At 35.5% G+C, this 16,443-nt stretch overlaps 2 protein-coding genes across 2 annotated transcripts; both read left to right on the forward strand.

Moving 5' to 3' along the window:
• Window positions 1-7,949: 7,949 nt before the first annotated feature.
• On the forward strand, window positions 7,950-10,058 carry LOC7492000 (pentatricopeptide repeat-containing protein At5g46100). Its single transcript, XM_002308498.4, has one exon. The coding sequence runs from the start codon at window positions 7,993-7,995 to the stop codon at window positions 9,694-9,696; it is 1,704 nt and encodes a 567-aa protein (XP_002308534.1). The 5' UTR covers window positions 7,950-7,992; the 3' UTR covers window positions 9,697-10,058.
• Window positions 10,059-10,461: 403 nt separating this feature from the next.
• Window positions 10,462-14,865, forward strand: LOC7496695 (PHD finger protein ALFIN-LIKE 4). The gene is made up of 5 exons (XM_024604318.2): window positions 10,462-10,865; window positions 10,952-10,984; window positions 12,902-13,130; window positions 13,934-14,066; window positions 14,328-14,865. The coding sequence occupies exons 1-5, from the start codon at window positions 10,769-10,771 to the stop codon at window positions 14,595-14,597; spliced, it is 762 nt and encodes a 253-aa protein (XP_024460086.1). The 5' UTR covers window positions 10,462-10,768; the 3' UTR covers window positions 14,598-14,865.
• The last annotated feature ends 1,578 nt before the right edge of the window (window positions 14,866-16,443 follow it).

Genomic DNA, 16,443 nt, shown 5'->3' on the forward strand with positions numbered 1-16,443 from the left:
AGATTCCATGTAAAGGTACTTTTGTTTCAAGAAGTAGGAAGATATGGCTGCTACTCTAGTTTGTGTTAGACGAGTGAAGCAACAAGCTTGTTGCAGTTTTAGGAGACTTTACTTTGGAATAATATATATATGCACTGATCAGCTGCAAGGTATGTTTTCTTCCATGTTTTGTCCTGACAGTACTTGTGGTTTCTGATGGCCAAAAATTAATATATCCTATGATAAGCTGATGTCCTAAATGTCTAAGTATGAGATTTTAGCCCGCAATCCCTCCTGGATGTGTGTCCTGTTGGGTATACGACCAAAGTCCCACATTGGCTAGAAATGGGGAGGATCATGGGTATATAAGGATGGACAAATATTTCCATTGGTATGAGGCCTTTTGGGTATAGCCCAAGAGCAAATCCATGAGGGCTTAGGCCCAAAGTGGACAATATCATACCAATGTGGAGATAGGTGGTGTCCATAATCCTTACAAGTGGTATCAGAGCCAGGCCCCGGAGTTAGCCATGATGGATGAATCCTCGGAATGCCGAACAAAAGGTGGTGGGCCCCCAATCACGATGTAATCCATGGATCAGCTCTATTGGATAGGCGGTGTGCTCCAGATGCTTCATGAACGTGTCCTGATCCCAACACGGTGAAGAGGAGTTGACCTAGAAAGAGCAAAAACTCTCAAGTCAGGTAGTGCTCTCTGGATGCTTCATGGACGTGTTCTAACCCCAACACGATGAAGTAGAGAATGAAGAATCCTGGTTGGTAGAGAATGGACGGATGAATGATCGGTTTGAGGGGAGGCTCGGTGGTTCTTTGTTCGAGGGGAGGATTGTTGGGTATACGACCAAAGTCCCACATTGGCTAGAAATGGGGAGGATCATGGGTATATAAGGATGGACAAATATCTCCATTGGTATGAGGCCTTTTGGGTATAGCCCAAGAGCAAATCCATGAGAGCTTAGGCCCAAAGTGGACAATATCATACCAATGTGGAGATAGGTGGTGTCCATAATCCTTACATGTCCATCACAGCCCACAATTTCGAAATGGTGGAAAAACCGAGACCCCAACACACACAAGTCTCCAAGACTGTTTGTTGATTGTTCTGCGCAAATTTTATACAAAAAAAGAAAAGAAAAAAGCACAACTCTTAATGGACTTTTCTTCCTATTTAGGAAGCTAAAGAAAATCACTGTCAGTTCAAAAGATCACCATAAGATCAGTGGCATTTAGTGCAATGCAGAAACTGGGACAGACAGAAAACAAGAGATCAAACGTTTTATTCTTGGAATGGGATGGACAATGGTAAAATTGTCCAGTTTTTAAGAATATAAAATCCAACCAAACCAAATTAATTTTCAGTTAAAAATAAAAATCCAAATTTTTAGTTCCAAATGAAACCGACAATCACCCCTACGTGACAGAAGCCATATATAACCAATGAAAATGGAGTGAACACTGCCAGCATGCATGGAGTGTTGTTTCTATGATGTGTCAACTCAACCAGTCAACGGTAACTGATTAACCTGATTGAAGATTGCCTCACAAAACATGTTAGAAGGTGGATCATGTGTAGCACATTTGTCCCTGCAGACATGATCCACTCTCCTAACAAATGACTTCGACAATGACGATGGAGTAAACAATGTCAAAATGGCAATAATGTCCACTCACACGGAATTCCCACCAAAAAATTTTTCTTTTACGTGTAGCTCTAGAGTTTAGGCTGTACTCAGGTGACTCGTGTTTCTGCTAAATTTTTTCTGATGCAATTATGGTGATTTTTAAAAGAGTAAGAAGAATCTAATATTTGATTGAATTTTAATTTAATAATATAATTAAAAAAATTGATAATAAATAAAATGAATAACAAAATTAGCAATAATGATTATACAAATGAGCTATTAACATATCATGCTTTGAAGAAGAACACTACACCATTAAACAGTTTTATCAACGAATTAATTCTGTCGGTGTAAAACACACAATTTATCGGTAATATTTTTACCGACAGCATCACCGATGAAATCCGTCCGTCGAAATATTGATCGTCGGTAATTTTCATTTCCATCGCTACTTTTGTCGGTAAAAAAAATAAACAAACACTGACGGTCTTACAGACAGAGGAAGCGCGCCAAAAAAAATTCCCGCTAGAACTTTACCAGCGGATTTATTCAGTCTGTATTTCCAACGGTACATCACCGACGGCCAATCCGTCGGTGATTGTGGCATGGACAGTAAATAGTTTAGAACTCTCTGTACCATACCGACGGACTCTATCCGTCGGTGATTGTGGCATGGGCAATAATTGTTTTGCAACTTTCGGTAAAATACCGACGGCTCTGTTCCGTCTGTAAGGCCGTCGGTATTTATTTAAAAATATTTTTTAAAAAAATTAGAATAAATAATTTTTTTTTCAAATATTGTATTGATTAATAGTAAAAAAAACTAATTAACCAAATAAAATTGTATTAAACATAAAAATAATGTTAAATAATATTCATCCAAATATTCATTACAAATTTAATGTGTTTCAAAAATAAAATAAAACTAGAATAACGGCGAAGCTGGAGGAGGAGGAGAAGGTTGGTTGTTCTCGGGACTGTACGGCCAAAAAGGGGCTGCACATGTATCATCACCCATCCTTGATCTAATGTCCATTTTGACGGAGCTGATCATAATCCGTTGAGAGTCGTTCATATTGTTGTTTCAAGGCCATGAACTCCTCAAACTAGGTGCTTGATACTGATGGAGAGCTCCCAACGGTTAAAACACTACGGGCCGCCCGCAAGCTTTCGGTCGTAGTGTTGGAGAGCCCGTAGACCCGATTTTTATAGGGTCCACCAAACGATCCTACCTCCATCCACAAATCCGGATAGGTCGAATGATCGTCCCCATATCTCTCTCTCAACCGGCTATTATAGGTCTCCTGAAAATTAAAAAAAAAATCATCATGTTCAATTCAAGAAAATAATAACTTACAAAATAAAATGATTGAACGAACATACCACAAAGTGTTGAGCACGGTTGCCCACGAACTGTTGCACCCCCTTTTGACGATCTTGACTCCGCACGTGCGTCTCTACAAACAGCTCTATTGAGCTCGGCTCACGTCCAAGAGACATAGCCTGTAAGGAAAAAAAAAAGTTGCAAGTTAAATAGATTTATAAGTAACAACAAATTAATTAACGATATATTTCATTTAAATTAATCTTACCATCCGCTTCGCATGTGCACTAAACGAAATGGAGCCGCCGGTAATTATTACCAACAACAAAGGTCTGTCGGTATAGACCGACAACATTAGGGACGTAATTATATCCGTCGGTAAAAATTACCGACAAAAAAATTTTGTCGGTAATTCTGTTGGTTTTTGTCGATTTTCTAGTAGTGAAATAGGTATATTTAATACTAGGTCAGTATCTTATAGTATAAATCTATAACCCGATATTAAGTGAAAGGGTTAGAAAAATATGTGAAGGACTCACAAATAATTTTAAAATACTCCCTAAATTTTTTTAAAAATTTTGAAAATTATTTAGAATTTGCTTGATAAAATAAAAAAAATTAACAAAAAAAAACCGTTAAAAGTTTGTTAGGACGCGCTTGCACGCCCTAAAAACTAAAAATATATTCTTTTTCATCGTAAAGTTTGCATAACCTAAACATTGCATTATGATCTGAAAAAAATAAAAATAAAATATTATTTTAATATATTTTTAAATAAAAAATATTTTAAAAAACAACTTCTACTAATAAGATAATTAAAACAGCTCTAAATCAACCCATGCCCAAAAAAATTATAAACGCAAGCTACACCCGTGACAAAAGATCTGCACTCAAAAACTTCAACAAAAATGAAAAGCCCCTACACTATTCATCCAGTGTTCATGCCATTTTCGTATTATTATATGTATGCATGGTTTCCCTAAAAATTAATATATCTAAGCATCATATGAAAACACTAATTTAAATGAATTTTCTATGAACAAATTTCTTCAAACATTATTTCCAAATCAGGCACATGTACGTAAATCATAGAAACAAACACACAAAAATGATGCATATAACTAATCTAGGAATTCATGCTTCAAGCAGTTTGAGGATTAGACCTTCAATAGCAAGAAAATGAGGACGTAAGGCTGCTGGATTTCTCACAGTTAGGGTGAGTTTGCTGCTGATGAAGACGATTCTCCACTGCTACTCCCGCGGGTGCAAAACAGACGAAAGGCTGAAGGTTGACAAGGCAAACCTCCTGCTGCTGCTTGCTCACGGTGCAGAGAAGATGACGCTTCTGGAAGGAGGAGCTTCCATCTCTTCTGTCAGGAGAAGCTAAAAGACGCTGTTGCTGGACTAAAAAGAAAATGAAGCGCTGAAACTCGTGCTAATGTTATTGCTCTGTTGGAACCTTGGATTAGCTGTGATGAAGAGACAAAGACCAGTTGTTGCACGATCTGCTACTGTTACTTGAAGGAAGATGCTGGACTACAACTGGTCACGGTGGAACCAGTGGTTAGTGATGAAGAATATCTTCCACTACTGCTCACGGTATAGAGGAGATGAAGGCTGAGCTGTTGTTGCACGATTGAGGAGATAGTTGCTGTGAAGCTGGTCACGCTAATGGCTTTGAAATGCAAAGGATTTCACGGTTCTTTTGGGTGCTTGGCTAACAGTTGGTGAGGTACGTTGCTGAGGAGAAGAAGCTGCTGACGAGCTAGTGCAAAGCTACTTCTATAAGATATCACTCCTGGAAGTGTACTTAGAGGCTCACAGATGCACTGCTGAGGAGGAATGGCTGAAACGTTGGAGCTGTCGCTGGAGAAGAAGATCAAAAGCTCATTGTTACTGGGTTGCTGGCTGGATGAGGGAGAGCTTCTCACAGTGGCAAGGCACAACTCTAGCAACAGTAGTGATAGAGGTGCTCGTCAATAAGAGGAAACGTGAGCGTCAGCTAAGTGGTGGCATACGAGAGGCACAAAGTGGTGCTGATGGAGAGGGTGTCACAGTGTTGGCATCGCTTCAATGAAGGAATGGGCGTTGTGAGAAGAGGTTGGTGGTGGTGGTGGTGCTTAGAACTTAGAAGGAGTGCACAAGTTCTGATAGAGATGAAAAGTGCTGGGAGTGAATTATTTTCTCTTTGGCCTTTTTTTTTTTCCATCTACTCCCTCACCTTTCTCGGCTGCTTGAGTTAGGATTTATATGGAAGAAATAGAGAGTTTTTTGGGCTCGTAAGTTTATGGGATCTCAAAAAACTTTGATGTTTAGAAATAGATCCCAGCTATTTATTAAAGTTAAGGATGAAAAGCTTGTCTTACTCTAAAACTAATAAAAAAAAATATTATATTATTTTTGCAGCTAGATCAATATTGAATAGTGTTTTTAGAAGATAATATGAAAATATTTTTAATTCAACAAGAGCTAGAGTTTTGGCTTAGAGTTAAATACAAATACCATAATATAAGTTGATATAAGATTTGTGTGGTGTGGTGAAAAGATAAGGAAAAAATTAGAGCTAAAAGGGGAGCACTTGTGCATCTTTATTTCTTTTGTTTTAGGGGAAGAAAACAATAAATAGTAAAATTATGATCTTTTTCAATTTGATCCTTGAATTTTTGGAACTTTGCAATAGAGCCCTCAATCAATCATAATCTTTTGGATCCCTTGTAATTTCACCATTAGCCCTCTTCATTAGGAACCTTAAATTTTAGTATTTTTTATAAAGTGATCTTTGGTTTCAGATCCTTCAAGAAATTTCAGAAAAAAATACAAAAAATAAAAAATTATCTATTTTTTAAAAAATAAAAAATAAATAAATTTTTTATTTGTGTATATATGGCCAAATCTCTCAAAAAACAAATTATATTAGCATATTTAAAATCACAAAAAATTATTTTGCATGCATATTGGATTTAATAACAAGTTTATTAAAGTCATGAAAACTTGGTCTATATTTCAAAAATACCAAAAAAAATTATTTTGTTTTCTTTTAATATACGAGATTATGAACTTATACAAAAGATGTATTCCAGATATTGAATAAAAAGACACTTTCTTTTATTTTCTTGTTTTAACTTTAGAATGGTTAGGTTTAAACCTGATAAGATAAGGATATTTTTACCGAGAGTGATTTTTCTTAAACTTTAGACAGACTAACGGTTAAAAAACACAATAATATCTTAGTTTATATCAGACAAATAAACAATGCAGTTTACCTTAGGTAAGGTGTATTAGTGATGATATATCCTCTCTATACACAACCAGTCTCCTTAACCAGACTTTGAGACTAGTTAGAATTTCTAATGACTAAAATATTAGGTAGCGACTTCATTTCTTTTTTACTGATAAAAAAACAAGAATTCATTGTTCTTTCCCTCATCACCACATAGAGAACCTAACCCAGGAGGAAGATGACCTCTACGCCGTACATGTGCGACATTCTCCTTCCTTTTTTTTTTTCTTATGTCCAGCAACCGGCCTTAAGGGATATATAAAAGGAGAGGATGAGAGTTTTTAAAATTTAAAATTTTGCCCCATAATTCCATTAATTCATTTCTTTGGTTATTTTCTAAACTTCTTGTAACATTTAATACCCTTCTTCGTATTATCTTGATTTAATTTTTTATTTTATAATAATTTCATGAGGCTTACAAATAAAAGACACGAGACAACCTAATTTATTTTTAAAATTAGTAAAAAAATCTTATAGAAATCAAATAAAAAACAGAGCTTAATATTCAATTAAATAAGTGCTGAAGGATGAAACTGAAAAAATATAAAATTTTTTGTTAAAAAAAGAAATAAAAACTAAGCAAACCTAGATGAATTTTTTAAATTAGGGTTAATCTTTTAACTTGCAATCCATGAAATTCTAAATCCGGACTCAATTAGAAAGCTCAATTCTTAACTAATTTAATGTTGAATGATGAAATAAAAAAATATCAATTTTAAAAAGTTTCCAAAAAAAAAAAAGTAATAAAGAGGATCAAATCTGATAAAAAAAAACTAAAAGGGGATGAAATCATACAAAAAAATCAATTTTTAAAATGATCTTAAATAAAATAAATAGTAATCAAAAGAATAAGAACCAAATTTGATTGATGGAAAAAATTTGAAGGAGGATGAAATTGAAAAATAATTCTAATTTTATAAATTATTTTAAATAAAAAATAATAATTAAAACAATAAGGATCAAATCTGAAGAAAAAAAGTTGAAAGGTGTTTTGAAAATTTAAGGGCCAGATATGAAAATTAAGGAGGAGAGAGAAAAAAAAAAGGTCAGTGATGCTAAACAATGGATCCATAAAACCACTTATGCCACCTAGGGATGGAGAGAACGTCGAGATGATTCCATCATCATTGTGGAAGGTAGTGTTTGGCCACCAAGAGACTCCTCATACGTTGTTTAAAAAATCTCTTACTTGTTGGCGCATGCCCGATTATTTTTGTTTTTAAATTAAATTTTATATTTTTTTAAAATATCAAATTACACTTTTATCAACTTGATTATACTAAAAAAAACTCTAGTGAAAATATAAAAAGCTCCTGAATATCAATTAAAAAATATTTACTTCTAAGAATAATTTAGTTATTCTAATGTGTTTTAAAAATAAAAACAAAAAAAACTTTTAAATACTAGTTAAATAAATTTTGTTTTTAACATAATTTAATCATTTTATTATTTTTTTTAAAAAAAAACCAAGTTATTTTTTATTAATATAATAATAACTAATAATCATTGTAAAAGACCACATGCACTACCCTTAATAATGAATTCAATAATTTTTTATATGAATGATAAAATAATTATTATAATGTTTGAATTCAAAGTGTAATGTGTAATATGTCTTTTTACCGTGAAAGAAGCGCAATTAGTTTTTTTATATATGAAAAAAACTTAATTTAATACTTCCCATGCCGTACCCTACCAACCAAAAATTAATAAAAACTTAGAACTGAAAACCAAAGATCCATTTCAGTTTCATTTCAGCAGCAGCAATGGCTATGCCACCACCAGCAGCAACAGCAAGAACCCTAACCCGCCATCCTCGCTCTTCTGAGCTAGCCTCCCTGGTCACTGCCATAACCTCTTGTCTCGAAACCCTAAACCCACAAAACCCTAACCCTAAACACATCAATCCAACCCATCTAAACCAGTTCTCCCCTCACCTGGACTCCAACTTAGTCATTGAAGTCATCAAAGAACAGCAACCCAATCCTTACCAAGCCCTCTTCTTTTTCAACTGGGCATCAAACCTGAACCCAAACCCAAACAACTACTCTCACAATCACCGATGCTATGTAGCCATCATTGACCTTCTCCTCTCTCACTCGCTTTTTCCCATTGCCAAAAACCTCCTTGAAAAACATGGCACGTTTTCTGATCTTTTAGTTAGTAAACTTATTAGAGCTTATGGGTATAGTGGGGATACTAAAAGTGCAATCTTTTGGTTTCATAAAGTGAAAGAGATTCAACAAGGGAAGTGCTTATTTTCTTGGAATGCTATTTTGGGTGTGTTAGTGAAAGTCAATCAGATTAATGTAGCAAAGTCATTTTTTGATCAAATTGTGAATGATGCCGTTGTAAAGCCTGATGCTTCAACTTATACAACAATGATTAGAGGGTTTTGCAAAGTGGGTATGATTGACAATGCTAGGAAAGTGTTTGATGAAATGATTTGTGAGCCTAATTTGATTACTTGCAATACCTTGATTAATGGTTATTGTAAGAAAGGTGATATGGAGAATGCAAGGATATTTTTGTGTAGGATGATGGAGAGTAAGGACTGTTTGCCAGATACGGTTACTTATAGTACTCTGATTGATGGTTATTGTAAGAAAGGGGAATTGAATGAGGCAAGGAAGTGGATGGATGGGATGTTGATTCGGGGTTGCAACCCGAATTTATGGACCTATAATGCTATTATTTATGGTTTGTGTTTGAGAGGAAATGTTGATGAGGCTAGGAGGTTGCTGACAAAGATGAGACTGAATGGGGTGAAAGAAAATGTTGCAACTCATTTGAGTATTTTGAAGGGCCTTTCCGTTGCGGGGAAGTCGGAAGAAGCTATTGGATATTTCAGCGAGATGATTAGAAAAGGAATGAAACTTGATGCAAAAGAGCATGAAGTTGTGATTACTGCGTATTGCAAGATGAGGAAACCCGATGAAGCAATTTCCCTTTTGAAGGAAATGCAGGCTAAGGGCATTAGTCGGAGTGTTGGAAGTTTCAATGCTGTGCTTAGGATTCTTGTGGAGATTGGGGAGCTTGATAAAGCAGTTCTTCTTCTTAAACAAGTGAAGAATATGGGATGCCTTCCAAATTTGGTGTCGTATAGCACCGTGATATGTGGTCTTTGCAGGTCCCATGGTAGGATGCAAGAAGTTGCAGGTCTTGTAGATGACATGCTTCAGGATGGTTTTGAGATGGATGCGACCTTGTATAGTTGCTTAGTCGGTGGTTTCTGTGAAGCTGGCAATGAGGAAATGGCAATGCGTGCCTTTTATGACTCAATTAATAAGAATTATGTCATTAATTTGCAGAGCTTTTCATTTTTTGTCAACCTGATGTGTGGAAAGGGAAAGGTTATCGAGGCTGAACAAATATTCAAGGATATGTGTAGGAGATGCTCGTTAGTTGACGTGGACAGTTACCAGAGGGTCCTAGATGATCAATTGCATAAACACTCAGGGAGAAGATGAGAGGAAACTGATGTGGCAAACCACTGGACCTCCAAAAGGCAAATATACCCTAATGAATATAGGAGGACAAGAAATTGCTCTTGACCTATTTTTTTAAACTGAATGCTCAGAATATGCTATGCTTTCAGCTGAATCAAGGGAGAACCATGCTGAGACATGAAGTTTTTGCAATGTCACAGACTTGGAGAGAATGTGCAAGCCTCGTAGTAAAAGAATGTCGTCGCATTTTATTACTTCTGTCATGTCCTTTGCTTGTTAACATGCTCTCATCACATTGGCCTCGGTTTCCATTAGCTTATTGGTTAAAGTGTTTTTTATCTTTAAAAATATATTAAAATAATATTTTTTATATTTAAAGATTATTTTTGATACAGTATATTAAAAAAATATAAAATATAAAATATAAAAATAAAGTTAAATTTTTAAAAATCATTATTTTAACCGCTTCCTAATCATTCTTCCTTTAATCCTTCAGCAGCAGCTACACGCTAAAAAACCAAGAACCCAGTCTACAAAACCCACGTGGCATTAGATTTAAGGGATTTGACCTTGATGAAAAAGAAAAGAAAAAAGAAAAAACCCTTAAATTTGTGTGTGTGTGTGTGTTTTTTAAGGGTTTGCTACTTTGCTTGCTTTTTCTAAAAGAAAATATATATAGAAAAAAGAAAAAAGAAAAGAAAAGCAAGATGATGGGCCTGTTTGGAGAGACACATCCATCTCCGGTACTTGGCGGACTCTTCACCCTTTTATAAAATCCGATTAATTGATCCATTTCATTCCCGATTCAAATCCAACACCTTCCTTCTTCTATCTCTCTCCGTGTTTGAGAGAGAGAGTGACAGACAGAGGTCAAATATTTCTCTCTTATCTTTTTCCCTCCTTAAAACATAGAACTCTCTCTCTCTCCTTACTCTCTCTCTCTCTCGCTGTCCTCTGTTTCTTCTCTCGATCTCCATTTCTTTTTTCCTTCATTCTTTTACTCTCTCTACAAGTTTCAACTTTCTTTTCTTTTCTTCTCTCTATAAAAGGACGAAGCTCGTCTTCTTGATTAAGCGGGGGTCATTTAGTGACGATGGACGGCGGGGCATCTTATAATCCTCGCACGGTGGAGGAAGTCTTTAGGGATTTTAAAGGTCGAAGAGCTGGCATGATTAAAGCTCTTACTACTGGTACTCTTTTTTTGAGGTTTTTTTTTAGATATATAACTTTTTGGAGAATTATTAAATGTGGTTTCGTTTTTCGTTTTTTGTTGCAGATGTTGAAGAGTTTTACCAGCAGTGTGATCCTGGTTAGTTTTTGTTTTCTAAATAAAAAAATTTATGGTGGATTGTTTGGTTTGTTTTCTCGCGTTTTAACCTTTTGGTTTCTGGGAAATTTGCGGGGGAAAAGGAGAGGTCGAGTTTTGGATACGGAAAATTTTGGACCTTTTCTTTTTACCGTGGGTTACGTGGTGATTTTACCTCCTTGAAGTAAAATTTTTAAGTTAGTTTTTTAAAAATGGGCTAGATTTCTTTAATCTCAGTAGTTAAATGGACGTCATGTATTTAATTGCTATTGAATTTTTGCCGCTTGTTTTTGCATTTAGATTATTTTGGCTAAAGGTTTCTGTCTTTTGAACTGCATTGGTTTAACTATCCTGTAAAATTTAGCTATATTTCTAATTCGTTTGTTTTAGGTGTATTTCATTAAAAAAAAAAACATTCATTAATATCTTGACTGAAGGAAGCAGATAAAATGTAGCTTTATTAATCATGATTGCTGTATGCATTCCTTCTGTTAATAATGACAGATGCTGTTATTCGCGGATAAGCTATGTTTGCCCGTTCATTTTGACAATTTTAGTGGAAGTGAAAGTTGACTTTGACAAATTTATTCGCGGATAAGCTATGCATACTTGTAGATAGCTGTAAAGGCACGTATTTTCCATGATTGTTGATTTGTTATTGTGTTGACAGTTGTTTGAGGTTTTACGGTGTGTATCATTAGGAAGTGTAAACAGTTGTTTTAAAATAAGAAAGGAATTGAGGATATCAGTGATTTTTAGTAACCTCGTTAATTAGTTTTGAATTATTGAATCACTATTGTCATGTTCCATAAAGCTTATAATCTGAGTGGGCTAAAAGTATGCATGTACCACTGAGGTTTTTAAATTTGTTCAAATATTTGAGTTTCATGATTTTAATGTGCACACTCGGTCACAGTCAAGTGTTCTTGATTTTACATATCAAAACAAGTATGAATGCAACAAATCAATGTTAATGCAGAAAAAGTGTATAAAAAATGTTTCGTAATTGCGAACCAGAGATGTGGCACTGGTTACATTGGAGCAGCTCATCTTTTGTAGTCATTTAAGCCTCTTTAATTAGAAAGTGGTTATCATTTACAGTTAGATGCAGAGTCACATTTTTCAAGCAAATGGGTGATACAAAAAGATGTTTTCAGGATAAGCTGCATCCACTTTGACGTAACAACCTCCGGTATTGATATGTAAAACAAGATAAGGCAGTCCTGCCAACTTACTGCTCCTGTCTAAGATATCCACATGCGGATTAGGCTTAACTGCGAGGAAGAGGGTGTATCAAATGTAATTAATTTAGTTGATGATCACAAATCCTAGATTAAGTGCTATAATGGTCACCTGTGCATCTGTTTAATGAGTTTGAATGCAGTGGTGAAGAAATAAGCACGGAATTGTCCGCCTCACGTATAATGAAGCCTCAAATATCACAATTTAATTGGATGACATAAGTAGGATGTAATTTTATATGCATGGAACTGTTTGGTTGTGATAAAAGTTTAGGTTTTAAGAGCTCCGGGTGCTTATTATGGTATGTTGACAGAGATGAACATAATATCTGGATTGATTGTGTTCATTAATGCTTTGGTAGGCAGATGAATTGATTGCTTTAATTGGAACCTTTTGTTTTAATGTCCATGTATAGCTTCTCTCTTTATTCTGCTTTCTTCCTCAGTTAATCATGTTTAATTATTATTGGGTGGCCCTTTTTACATGAATTTTACCGTATTCTTTTCATCTCTGTTATAAAAAAACCCACCTTTGAATGTGTTTTTTTTTTATTGGCTTTCGAGCCTATTTGTTTTTGTGTCAAAACAACTTTTTTTTATTTACTTTTACAGTTTTTTCATGACATCTGAAAGTATTGTGTTAGATTCGATAAGATTTATGTGATCTTCATGATTGCAGAGAAGGAAAATCTCTGCCTTTATGGATTTCCTAGCGAGCAGTGGGAGGTCAATTTACCTGCTGAAGAGGTGCCTCCTGAGCTTCCAGAGCCTGCTTTAGGTATCAACTTTGCCAGAGATGGGATGCAAGAAAAGGACTGGTTGTCTCTGGTTGCTGTTCACAGTGATGCATGGTTACTTTCTGTGTCCTTCTATTTTGGGTCTAGGTTTGGATTTGACAAAGCGGATAGGTATATTTCACTTGCACATGTGGTACAACTGTAGTGTAACTTCTTTGTGTGAGTAGCATAAGAATTTCGCTTTCAGTGGTGACTGGTCTCCATGGTTCACTTTTTTACCAATAAGAAATTGTTTTTCTGAACAACTACAACTTTTTTCTTTTCTTCTTTTTAATAATGAAGAATTACTCCAACTTTTATTTTGATCAGTGGTTTGCTTTTGTCCTACTACTTTGCAAATCGATTTTGGTGTCTTTAACTCTTAATTACATGAATTAGTTAGTAATATCTTTTTTGGCATGGAATCAGGTTTGCAGCACATTGTACGGATTTGGGTAATGAAATCTTCTAAGCAAATATGTTATGAAATTCATCATGGGTTGTTTTATCAACAAGCAGTCACATTAATGAATGATTCTGTGTGATTTGGTGAAAACTCATCCTCCATAAATGATATTAGTCATGTATTATGTGTTTCTTGCTTTTGAGTGGACTTATTTTATTATAAAGCATATCAATGAAATTTATTGCTTGTAAGTGAACTTATTTTATTTTAAAGCGTATCAATGAAATTTATGCTCTTTTTAAAAAGATTCTACACTTAAATCTTGTCAAGATTGAATTGCAGTGAAGGTGGTAGTTTTATGCTTTATTCTTGACTCCAAGAAGCATGTTTGAGTCCTGCTTCTTCGCCTAACAATGTCTCTTAACTATTATTGTTTATGATGTTTTTGTGGCCTCTCTTTGTGGATAGAATTTCTTGATTTAAGCTTTATCGTGTTTTTTAATAATATTCTTTTGGTTTTATGATGCAGAAAACGCCTTTTCAACATGATAAATGATCTTCCAACAGTGTTTGAGGTTGTGACTGGAACGGCCAAGAAACAAGTAAAAGAAAAGTCATCAGTTTCAAATCACAGCAGCAATAAAACTAAATCAAACTCTAAGGTATCAAGGACTTTGAGGCTGCAACTCTATTTGGTCTCTTATATCTGTACTGATAGGAAATCATAGTTGTCCACCTTGCAAGATTTGATGCCAAATTTTAATTATCTGCTCCTATTAAAATTAAAGATGACTCAGTCTTGTTTAATTGATTTAGCAGCTATATTATTGTTGGTATGGCAATATTGAACTATGACGCTTAGTACTCTTATAAGTTTCATAATGATAATGTTGGCAGTGTATCTTGTTTGATTGACTGTGCAGCGAGGCTCTGAATCCCAAGGCAAGTTTTCAAAGGTAATGCAAGCAAAAGATGAAGACGGCGAGGGCTTGGATGAAGAAGATGAAGAAGAGCATGGAGAGACACTATGTGGTGCTTGTGGAGAAAACTATGCCTCTGATGAGTTCTGGATTTGCTGTGACATCTGCGAAAAGTGGTTCCATGGAAAATGTGTGAAGATCACCCCAGCAAGGGCTGAGCATATTAAGCAGTACAAATGCCCATCTTGCAGCAACAAAAGAGCACGGCCTTGATGAAGACTGGAGCTTGCTCTCTGTGTATTATGTATGGCATGTGGGACTGCTAACTGTCTAGTAGGTCAGGTTTGTTCTTAGTCATGTGTCCTTTATTTATCTAGGAAAACTATTTGGGTGTTATGAGTAGTTTGCAAAATCTGCTGTTTATTTTAACCATAAATTAGGATATTTGTTACACTTTCAGCTTGGCAACCATTTTCCCCATGATTGGGATATGATTGTTTGTTGACGTTATGTTTATATTCAATCTGTCCAGTTCTATGAAGGCCGTTTATTCTGTCCGTCTCACCTTTCAGCTTTAGCTTTGCTTTTGCCTGAATTATGGATGTCTTAAACCAGGTTCGGATCTCGGAGGACAAAAAAAAAATCTAGAAAGACGCCTCAAAGCTGGATTGTCACCAGGATGTTGGTTAAAAATTGGTTTTGTCCCAATTGCGAGCACCAGTTCTGAGTATCGCCATCGCTGGATTCAACTTGTTCTTTATTGTCCCGGCCTCTAGTCTGAATGGTACATGGCCTTATTCAATGGAGCGTGGACTTGTTTATCTGACAATATGCTCTGAAGGGGCTTCCCTTCAGAGGAAAAATCATCAGCAACTCTGAGCAGCGTCTCTTGTGTTCTCGCCATATCCATCAGCGTTTAGATTATCCTGTCTGTAGTACACCTGGGAGAGCAAATGATTTTCATTTCTGGGCATTATGATTGCAAGGCAGGAGTAATAGCGTAATAGATGTGCCAAAATCTCGATGGCCTGAACTCAGTGAAGAGCTTGAAGAGAAGCAGGTGGCAAAGGAGCCACAATCCTTGTGGGAGCATTGTACATTAGTGAGTTAACCACCGAGTCTTGAAAATGTCAATTGCTCATTTGGGGCATTGTCCACTTGGGGCTGGTACCGATTGGGTCTTGCTAGGAACAGGCATGAGCTACACGGATGCATGGCTCACCATGTGCGAGTGATAGCGCCATTGGCACGTGTCAGAGTATAAAGGGGCAGAGACTAGTCGGACGCGTAAGTGCGAATCTTAGACCTAAATCAGATGCCACGGCATAAAAGTCGTCCAGTGGTTGCATGTGCTTGCAGCTCCACTTTTCATGAACAAACAATCAAAGTTTAGATTCTCCCATCTTACAATTCTTGAAAATCCAACCTCAGCCCTCGGCGACCCCTCTGATCAGAAGAAGTTTCAGGCCAGCACGAGAAAAGTACCATGTCTGCCTTGCCTAGTACCTCGTCAAAACTCTCTCTCTCTCTCTCTCTCTATATATATATATATATATATATAAGGAATCTTTTTTCTAGAAAAACGTTCTTGAAACACTTTTGACACGTATGATGAACACCTTCCGGGAGTATTACAGTACTTCTAATATTATTATGGTAACATTATTTTTATATATTTTTAATTAAAAAACCTAATGGATGGTGAAACCTGTGACTGCCTGTGAAGGATGAGTGACAAATTCTATCTCATATTTCAAGCGCACTGGGGTGTGGCAGGCTAAAAAGGGTCCTCAACTTTGCTTTTGACGCAAGTGCCCTGGCTGAGGATAATCTCAGAAAGAGGGAGAGGGAATGCACCCATTGTTTCCGCGGGACTAAATTGTTTTTGAAAATATGATTACTGTTGTTTTTTTAAATATTTTTTATTTGAAAATATATTAAAATAATATTTTTTTATTTTTTAGAATTTTTTTATATCAGCATATTAAAATAATATAAAAAAATAAAAAAATTTAATTAAAAATTAAAAAATTTTAATTTTTTTAAAATATATTTTTAAAACGCAAAATGAAAGCAGAAACTGGATGGTCCACGGAATTCACGTTGGCTAATGGATTTC

Source organism: Populus trichocarpa, chromosome 6 (genome assembly GCF_000002775.5).
Source record: "Populus trichocarpa isolate Nisqually-1 chromosome 6, P.trichocarpa_v4.1, whole genome shotgun sequence".
Classification (NCBI taxonomy): domain Eukaryota; kingdom Viridiplantae; phylum Streptophyta; class Magnoliopsida; order Malpighiales; family Salicaceae; genus Populus; species Populus trichocarpa.

Coding starts and splice junctions, on each gene's coding strand:
- LOC7496695 (XM_024604318.2), top strand. CDS start 10,769: ATGGACGGCGGGGCATCTTATAATCCTCGCACGGTGGAGGAAGTCTTT. Junction 10,866..10,951: donor GATTAAAGCTCTTACTACTG/GTACTCTTTTTT, acceptor TTTTTGTTGCAG/ATGTTGAAGAGTTTTACCAG. Junction 10,985..12,901: donor TTACCAGCAGTGTGATCCTG/GTTAGTTTTTGT, acceptor TCATGATTGCAG/AGAAGGAAAATCTCTGCCTT.
- LOC7492000 (XM_002308498.4), top strand. CDS start 7,993: ATGGCTATGCCACCACCAGCAGCAACAGCAAGAACCCTAACCCGCCAT.